The 10062-nt window shown below is 38.2% G+C and overlaps 1 protein-coding gene across 1 annotated transcript; it reads left to right on the top strand.

Moving 5' to 3' along the window:
• Nucleotides 1-87: 87 nt before the first annotated feature.
• On the top strand, nt 88-9693 carry LOC141011480 (meprin A subunit beta-like). The gene is made up of 11 exons (XM_073484642.1): nt 88-105; nt 3607-3691; nt 4074-4191; nt 5334-5512; nt 5992-6210; nt 7392-7556; nt 7724-7954; nt 8217-8666; nt 8784-8957; nt 9075-9180; nt 9609-9693. The coding sequence occupies exons 1-11, from the start codon at nt 88-90 to the stop codon at nt 9691-9693; spliced, it is 1830 nt and encodes a 609-aa protein (XP_073340743.1).
• The last annotated feature ends 369 nt before the right edge of the window (nt 9694-10062 follow it).

Raw genomic sequence — 10062 nt, 5'->3', positions numbered from 1 at the left:
CAGATCAAGTGAAGTATTGTCACAATGTAACTAAACAATGTAACCTAAAGAAATGTTTCAGCATATCCACGGTTTGCAGAATTGGACATGTCCAATATCTTTCAGGTGACTGGGTTATAATGAGACCTTTACTTCTTTAACTTATGTGCGTCACTATGTAACAGCCATTATATAAATGTATATAATTATATATTTATCATAAAATATATCATCTGTACCACAGCCATGGTTACCAGCTGTAGCAGCGTTATTTTCAATCACACTACCTTGCTTGGCATGACCTGCCCTACTCTGCCTCTGATTGGCTACATCCTGCCCGTTAAGTAATGCACATGTGCAACTCTCATCAAAGATTGAACAGAGGCATCATGTCTCATTCTGTAGCTAAAACGGAGCGTTCACGACACAGCCTGAAAAGGGATGCTGCAGCAATGCACCATATGAGAAAAATAATGTGTTTTTTGAAAACTGAAGTATGTAAACCTATTCTACTAGAATGCCAAAATAAAAATATGAACCTGTGATTCTTGTTTTCTTTAATATGCAAACTGAAATGAGTATTTTTCTTCATATTGTTCAAATTCATCTTAAATTAATACACATTGTCTCCAGATATTTCCAGTCTTCAGCATAAAACATCTCTGCCTTGTCCGAAACAAAGCAAATCTACAATCACCTACCCAAAAAACTATGAAAGAGGCCCGTGTGACAAAAGGTAGGTTCAAAAATGTTTTAAAAATGTTTTTAATTTCATAGATTTTCCAAATACAGTTGAAATCTTAAATGAGCCTGTACATTATTCACCTTAATGTTTGTGATTCTTTAGGTTGAACACAAAGACAGGATAACGCTAAATCAACGTTGTACCAGGAAGTTTTATTTGAGTCACGTTATCGAATTGATCTGAATTTTTTTTGTCATCTTACCGTATCCTGTTTTTCTCAAGAAACACACATCAACAAATGGAGATTCTTTCATTCCTCCCACTACAGGAGCCCCATTCTTCCTCCTCAAGTAAAACAAATGAATCACCTGCAAACAGATTTAATATTTTCAGTGTTTCATGTTTGTAATGTTTGCTTTCCATTATTGTGCATTATACTTCCTTTGTATTCTTTTCATTATGACAATATTTGTCATTAGCAGTTTATTTCGTCATATAAATCAAAAAGCATTTAAGTACAATAAACAAGAAAATGAAGCACAAGACAACAGTAGAGAATTAGTTAGCTCAGTTAGCCGTACAGCTAGCAGTTCAGGCTGGGAGTTCAGGCACCCAGGGGAGTGTTAGTGTTTACACCGCTAATGCAGAAGCTTTAGACCAGGACAGACCAGAGCTTGCTGGTTAGCAAGCTAACTAAGTAGATACCTCTGTAACGCAATACAGAGACATCATGTCAGATCTGCTATTATTCACATTCTGTTGATAATTTTAGTTTTATTTAATGTTTTCAACTATATTTTCTTACATATTGCCCCTTCAATATTGTCATCCATAATTTCTGAGGTAGTTTTAAGTCATATATTTCTGAAACTCTGCAAACATTTGGGAATGCCACATCATATGTAAAAGATCAACATTTGTAACTTTATATTTCTGGCTCAGAAGAGAGATATTATCATTAAAGTTGTGCAGCTTAAAGCATCATTATGTAGAAATTGGCATTTTATGAAATTTTGCGCCACTCCCTACAGGTACTGTATGTAACGCTGTGATCCTCCCCTCTCACTGAAGTTACATAGTACAGAAACAAGTGATAGGGGGGGTGGAGTGGCTGAGACGGAGACACCATTCACACTATTACAAGACACTGTACCATCAACATGATTTTGAAACTGTTATTTTACGGTAAAAAAAAGTTACATGATGTTGGTTGAACAGGTGTGTGGTATGTTCTTGAGTTGCTTAGTGGAAATAAAAACTTTTGATCTTGCTCCAGAAGTTTTATGAAGGAACTTTTAACATCAGTTGGCATTTCTAAGTATACTGATGGTACTGATACTGAGAGCTTACCATGAAGTTTAATGGCACAGCGAGACACACAACAACAATCAAGAAGCTAATGTCCTGCTGCTGGTGAAAATGATGAAAAAATAAAATGCTCATCAGATCAAAAGATCAACAACAGAGACTGCAGGATTTAGTTTAGCATCATTGCTACAGTAATTCATTTTACTTTGATAAATAATACCCTCAACAGACCTGGAGCGGGGACAGTTGTGTGACAGTCATGCAGTTTCTCACCAACCTTTTTCGCATTTCATCAAAATCTGATAATAATCTGGGGCGTGAAGGTTTCTGACAATCAATGTGACAATGAGACAGCACTTTGTTTTGACAGCGCTGCAAGCAGAACAATACCACAAAGAATGATGTGTCGTGCATACCCACAATGCTTAGAAATATTTCAAACCTGTTTTTTTAGTGGGTTTCATACCTGCTTAAAACTCACCTGTCACAGAGTCTCTCGTGTGCAGACAGTAAGGCTGGCACAAGGTTACAGGTGAGCATTTTCCATAATTCTAAATGTACAGTAGCGTTATTGTATTTCAGGAAATACATATCTATCTTTGGATTTTCTGTGCTTCTTCATGTGATATATGTTGTGTGATTTAAGTTGGGTCCACACAACAAGGATGAGGGGCCTCATTTTTATTGTCGTGAACTTGGCAGTTTCATCAGCGTTCACCATAAACCCAGTAAGAGTTCATTTATTGTTGTACTTTCTCAAAGATTATGATGTATTTAATGCTGCAATCAGACTAAACTAACATTGATTTTCTAATCAATGCATTTGTCTGTGATTTCTAGTTTTGTGTGTAATTTATATTTTAATCTATTCTTGTTGGATACACTTTTATTTGTTTATTTTCTGTACGTTTATTTTTATGTATCTGTACTATTTCTGTCTTTGTGCTGCTGTAACATTTATATTTCAATCAATCAATAAAGGATTAGGGTTATTCAAGTAATTCATTAATGAAGTATTCTGTATTTTGGACTGTAGGCTATGTTAGATACATTTAAAATACTGTGGAATCATGAGCACAGATAGCAACTATGTGATGTTAAATTTACTTGTACACCAGTGATATAAGTCAAAAAAAATACAAATAGAATATGATCATGTTGTTTCTTATATTTCATGTTATATAGGCTTATCTAAGAATTACATCATTACATCAAATATGATTTTTTTTACAGGATGAACTAAAGATAGAGGGTAAGTTGTAGTATTTAATATTCTTTATTTTATCTAATAAAGTTAATTTAACTCAATTACTTTTATTAAATCATGGTACTCATCTGTTTTTGTAGAAATTGGTGGAGAAAAGGACATTACGGATGTAAACAACGGTAAGTTAAAACATCCTCATATCATTATGAGGTCCTTGTGATGAGATTGTTTTGTCAACTTCATATTTGATATGAATGTTCGTAACATTACTGATTTCTTTGTTCCTTTTTTATGCTCCTTCGTAGAGTCATCATTACCTGATGATATTCTGGAGGTGACTTTAGCATTTTTGTCGTAAACTATTAAAATGATACACATGTATATGTCAATGTTTTGTGTCACTGAATACATTTTTTATAAATCTTAGTCACCGAACCTGCAAAGGAGTGCCATTATTGATGAGGACGAACTATGGACATCCCCGGTCCCATATGTTCTGGATAAAGGCCTTGGTAAATATAATTGTTCCTGCATAATAATGAGGAATATTTCTACATGTTAAGGAGGAGTACACCTGTTGGAAGTTGTTGCACCGCTTAGGGAGGTTGGTGAAATATGTTACATGACTGTACACCTGGATGTCTCAGTCAGATGGAGGCTGTTGCCACTCAGCAGCACCCAGCGAAACCAGCGTTACATTGTAATGAACAAAGCCTCTCTGATCTAGATCTCAGGTCAACATCCAGGAGTAAAAAACAGCCCCTCCCCTCCACCTGAGTATCTAGATGGCCGCAGAATAATGTACACAAGCAAGATTTCCTCATTCATGAAAGGCATTTAAATGGTCATTTCTTTGTTTTTCCCTGTTACACAATTCCTCATGAACAATGGAAGAGATGAATGCCAAAGGAGTCATCCTGAGAGCCCTTGACCAGTTCAGGTTGAAGTCATGCATTGACTTCAAGCCAAGGGACTCTGAGGATTATTACATTTCTGTCCAAAAGTTAGGCGGGTATGTATTGTCTCTTTTATTTGTCCTATTTTCTATGTTTTTCAATTAACTCTACATCAGACCTAAGACTTTCAGAGGTATGTGTTTGGCAGAAAGGAGAAAGGTCTGTTCACTGTTAGGTTCCAGATAAACAGTTTAATTCTCTTGTAAATGCAACGTTTCAAGATCTTGACAAATTTTAACATAGAATTAGGAGTACTGTGATTGCCATCTTGTGTTTTTTCTCCGCTACTTGCTGACAGGCAGGTGACAGTGATTTGAGCTGATTAATGCTACAAGAAATGATTGTGTTTTTTTGTTTTTTTTCCATTGGTTGTAGACCTAACCGTTGCCTTTACAAGAGAATCTACAACCCAGTTGATAGGTTAAAACTGTACGTTTCTTTATGTTGCAACTTTACGTTCTTAGGTCAAATTTAAAAATGTTCTTTTGTCACAACACTGTGCTTATGCCCTGGTTAGGTTTAGGCACAAAACCCACTTGGTTAGGGATTGGAAAACGTTGTGTTTTGGTTAAATTGCCTGTTTTAGTTGCAATAAACACGGCTGCAGATCCGTTTTGCTAATCGTGCTTGTTAATCGAACTATTGCCTTCAACAATCCAAAAACCAGAATACATTTTGGCAAACATACATTTCCGCAAAACCACAGAAAAGTCCAAACTTGACGTTTCTTTATATTGCAGTTTTACTTTTCTCTAGGTTTAATCTTCAATGTCTCTCTCGTCACAATGCTGTGCTTATGCTCTGGTTAGGTTTAGGCACAAAAAAAACTGTTGGTTAGGGTTTGAATAACATCGTAAACTTGAAACTTGGCTGGAAATTGTCTTGAGGAAACTACGGTCACTGGCTTGGCAGTCATGACACCTCAATCTATTTATTTGGAGCCTAACAGTTTCTACATTGTGCTCTGCTGTGATATATTTGTTTTGTCTCACACCTTATATTTTTGCCTGGATGTGTGTAGAGATATGTGTTTGACCACAATTGGCATTCTTGGATGGTTCTGTGTGTTAATGAGCCTTAGCATTGATCACGGTGTGATTTTGCTCTACACATGCTTTGATAAATGAGGCCCCTGTTCAGGTCAGTGACATAAACGTATCAATGTGACTGTAACCGATGAGTGCTTCTTCTGTTTTAGATGTTTTTCGTATATTGGGAAAGTACTACCCAACGGACAGACACTCTCCATCGGAAGAGGCTGTGATCAAATTTCCACCGTTGAACACGAGTTCCTCCACGCTTTTGGCTTTTACCACGAGCAGTCCAGATATGACAGAGATTCCTTTGTGACGATTGCATTCGAGAACATCCGAGAAGGTTTCATTAAGACTTTGATAATAATATTCCTGTTTGTTGTCAATGTGGGGGTTGAAAATGAATAAATGAATCACAAGAAGTACATAAACGTATCATCTGTTTAGTAGATGTTTAAATTAAAAGCAGGATTACCAAAAGTATTTACAAATTATCAGTCAACTTATCAAATGATGTATAAATTACTTATTAATGGCTAAATGAAATTATTAACATATTTCATTATTCCAAAAAGATTTCTTAATATCATAATATTATTATGAGTGTTTGTGTTGGTTCCCAGTTTACTTTTCTACATTTGGCCTCACAAAAGATCAACGTGAACATGATTCTTTTCATCCATTTTTATAATGTTTTCATTGATAGGTTGATGTTTTTGTTATATTTTATTGTATAATCAGTGATTAGTGAATTAGGCTCTAATCAGCTGCTGTCAAGGTTTATTAATACCATATACTGATGGTTGCTTTTATGTCATCTAGGCCGTGAGAGAAATTTTAGAATAGTTAGCAAGAGCGAAACCACCACCAACGGAGTCCCATACGACTACTCGTCAGTGATGCACTACAGCCAATATGCATTCAGCAATAGCAGTAAGAGAACAATCATCACCAAAGATCCGGCCTTCCAGGAAGTTATTGGTCAGAGACTGGAAGTGAGTCCCAGCGATGTTTTGGAGCTGAACCTCCTCTACAAATGCAGTAAGTGCTTTGACAGCAAGTTTTACGAACATTTTGGGATTGTTTGTTTCAGTGAGTAAAATCTGTCAAATCAGTGTGTCGACTATAGTATTTCTAGCTCAAAGCCCTCTGTTGTCAAGGTTTGAAGCAGGTTTAGGGAACTACTGGGTTGGGGTTATGAAAAGAGCGTGGTCATGGCTAACTGAAGCTAACATTGACTGCTGGTAAGAGACAAGATGCAAACAGCAGCAAATCACATGGTTTGTTCCACCCTGACCTCACTCCCAATAGTTTTTGCCAAAGCCACAAGAGTTTCCTAGTCAGGAAACAAACACAGGTCATTAAATGGTCCAGAGAGTTTTAAACAAATAAGCAATGCTGCTAATAATTAACATTCAGTAAATTATAACAGTTCCTGGGCGGCAGAACCTCAGGAGCAGAAATTTTCCGAAGGAACTGTGACACAGGAAATAAAACCTAAAGCAAAGAATTGTGTTAATGCACTTAATAGCTTCCTAGTGGCGAGTTAGATGAGAAGATCAATATCACTTTAGCCCCTAAACAAGTGGAAACTGCTCCTCTAGCTTTGTCAAACTGAAAAGCAATCCGCCTACCAGCACCTCTAAAGTTCCCTCATTATATCTTCTTTGTTTAATCCATACATAACCTGCTGGTTGCCTGTGAACTGGTCAAAGCCAATAAAATAGCCAAGACATTCCTGTTAAGGTATTGATAATTTACAACAAATCATTGTAGTGGCCGAAAAGGGAACTTAGAATGAGCCTTTTTATATCAACAGAAGAAGCGGGTCCTCTTCTACATCAACAATATCAAAAAATATAGCATATAAGAAGGAGGTTGTGGTGATGGACAGTGTTTCGGCAGCAAACGGCTTGTCAGTAATACCGAAAAGTGTGATTGATTGGATGTTACTCGTCAGCTGAAACCAAACTGGTGTGAATGCGTCATTGATTGTGAGGCATGTATGAGACAGCCAATGTAAATCAAGCCTATAATACATTGAAAGCTAATGAAACAATCATATTATAATAAGGATCCAATTAAATTGCTATCTACATCACCATCTACTGATTTATCTTTCATAGACTTAAATAAACTGAGAAGCTTTCACACTTTGCACATTTGATATTCACATGTCAATTAATGGTCCTCATTCCTGTGTCTTTCATTCGCCTCTACAGACTCAACCATCGCATTCAAGATGTACTGCGGCTTTACTAACGGGACCACGTGTCACATGAGTAACTGTTCACGGAGTGGAAAGGGCTGGGAAATGGTAACTCGTGCTGACGGGGGTCCTAGCTCTGACCACACCAGTCTACCCAGCGGCAACAGCAATCATCAGGGTGAGAAAAAGATGTATTTCCATATTTGTACAGATTTTTGCCAAGAAGTTTAACTAAGCGGAATAAATGCCTTTTGGAAAATCTTGAAAAATTGTATGTACCTTATATGTAGCTATGTTCACAGGTCTGTCTGACATTCATAACATTAATTTTGGACAACTTTCTAGGTCAAAATACAAGTTCCTTCATGCATGCTAGCACGGCATCGGGTAAGGAGGGTGACTCGGCCTGGCTCGAGACCCACAGGATGAGCTCCGACAGGGAATGTCACACCCAGTGTCTCCAGTTCTACTATTTCCACAGCGGGAACGAGTCAGACGTACTGAACATCTGGTTGAGAGAGTTTCAAGATGAATGGGACTCCCAGGGATCCCTCCGCCTCATTGGACAGATCACTGGTAATGTGAAGCTAGCTGTATGAGTATCATCTGCTCCAAATGGGACTGAAGGCATGACATTACAGTTGAAAAAAAAATATCACCATGACACTGGAAGCAAAATAGCCCAAAATCTTAAAACTGACCTGTGCATGAAAAAAACGTTTTTTGCCTGTATCGTCTGGCCTAAGGACTCTGATGACCTGTGAATGTTTGAAAGCGACACATACAGCCATTAATATACAAGTAATGCAAATTAGTCATCTCAAAACTCTACCTCCAGGTCCACGAACATCCCACTGGCAGCTCCATCACGTTTCCCTCAACGCCACCAAGCACTTCCAGGTGGAGTTTGAGGCTCATAAAGGAGCAGGAAGCTCTTCAGGCGGCTTCTCAATCGATGACATCAATCTGTCCGAGGTCGAGTGTCCACACGTAACCATGCAGTTTGATGATATTGAGAAACTTTTGAGCACCAGTAAATATGGAACCACCATACCCAGCCCACGGCAGTACTCCAGCGGGGGCTATGCTTATAGGGTTGGGATTAAGCTGTACAAGACATACGTCGGAGTCTTTGTGCAACTCTTGTCTGGTATAAATGACAAGCAGCTGCAGTGGCCTTGCCCACAGAGGCAGGTGACCTTCCAGATGCTGGATCAGACCCCCAACATCCAGCAGCAAATGTCCAAGCAAAGGAGTATCACAACTGACCTATCCACCATCTCTAATGGTAAGTTTACAACACTGCAGATAAGTAGGGCAGGATTTTTAATGAATGTATATATAATGTCACAGTGCTCCTCTCTGGTTATCTACCTTCAATGTTCTATACGCTTTCTGTCAACAGGAACCTTGCGTTGGGACAATCCTCGTGTCGTCGGAACTCCGTTTGTCGATGAGAACAAAGAGACCATCTTCGCCGGACCCGCTTCTGGCAGGAATTTTTTTATGGATTTGGAAGAAATGAGAACAAGACAGTTCATCAACGGAGGGAGTGTTGTTTTTGTCTTCAGCTTCCAAGGTAAGCTGATAGAAATGTTTTTACTGCGAAACTTGATTGCGACTTCTTCACAAATCACTTTACACCAAAGTGGAAGTTTTTTTGTAGAGCACTCCTGCAACTTTCTTCTTTTTCTAGATCTCACTCCTCTACTTAGCGGAAGTGCTCTACCATGTCCTAAAGTGGGACCAGTGGACATTAGATATCCTCCGAGAGATCTGAATAGAGCCCCATGCTCGCCACGGTAGGACACTGTGTTATCAGATTAACAGCTTCTCATTTTAAAAGAAAACTTAAAGAAAAATGTCCAATTTAGCATTGAGATTAGATTTTAATACCTCTGTCAAATGATGCTTTGCATTTTACAGGATAGTACCCACCTCCGATCCACCTCCTCAGACAACAACAACAACAACAACAACAGACACAACAAGAGCAACAACAAGAGCAACAACAGAAGCAACAACCATAGCAACAACAGAAGCAACAACCATGGCAACAACAGAAGCAACAACTATAGAAACAACAGAGGGCGATGGCAGGTAATCAGATTTACTCACACGTTTTACTCTTGCAGTGTTGAAAAGTCTAGCTTGTAGACCACAACTGTAGAGCCATTTTTTTCAAATCACGGTTTGATTTTATTTAATCCAAAATCTGCTCCTGCTGCAGCATTTTTGGCTTCTCTCCCGGTTTGCTGGCTTCTCCCGTCCTCACCTTCCTGCTGGCGCTGATGCTGATGATACCTGACATGTGACCCCTCCCATGCACATCTCAGCTCTGTAAAAGGACAGGGCCAGCAAGTTTGCCACTGGCTGAGTAATTCAGGGATTTTAACTTTTTTATTAAGCTTTTTTTTGCTGTCTCACTGCTTATATAAACTATTATATAAAGACTATTAAATAGAGGATGGTGCAAAGGGGAAAGAACTATTGGCTGATACTGTAAATCAGGGCAGTTTTTGAATGTATAACATTTAAATAAATACCGGTGATGTCCTGGTTATGATTTGGTGGTGTGACCATATATATGTTGAAATTGTACTTTTTTTTTGACATTTGAAGAAAGGAAAAAAAATGTTGCTTTTGTAACTGGCTTTAAGATAGGAAGGGTTGCTGTCAGCCCC

Source organism: Pagrus major, chromosome 17 (genome assembly GCF_040436345.1).
Source record: "Pagrus major chromosome 17, Pma_NU_1.0".
NCBI classification, from domain to species: Eukaryota; Metazoa; Chordata; class Actinopteri; order Spariformes; family Sparidae; genus Pagrus; species Pagrus major.
Note: the sequence above shows the minus strand (reverse complement) of the source record. Positions and strands in the feature narration are given on the sequence as shown.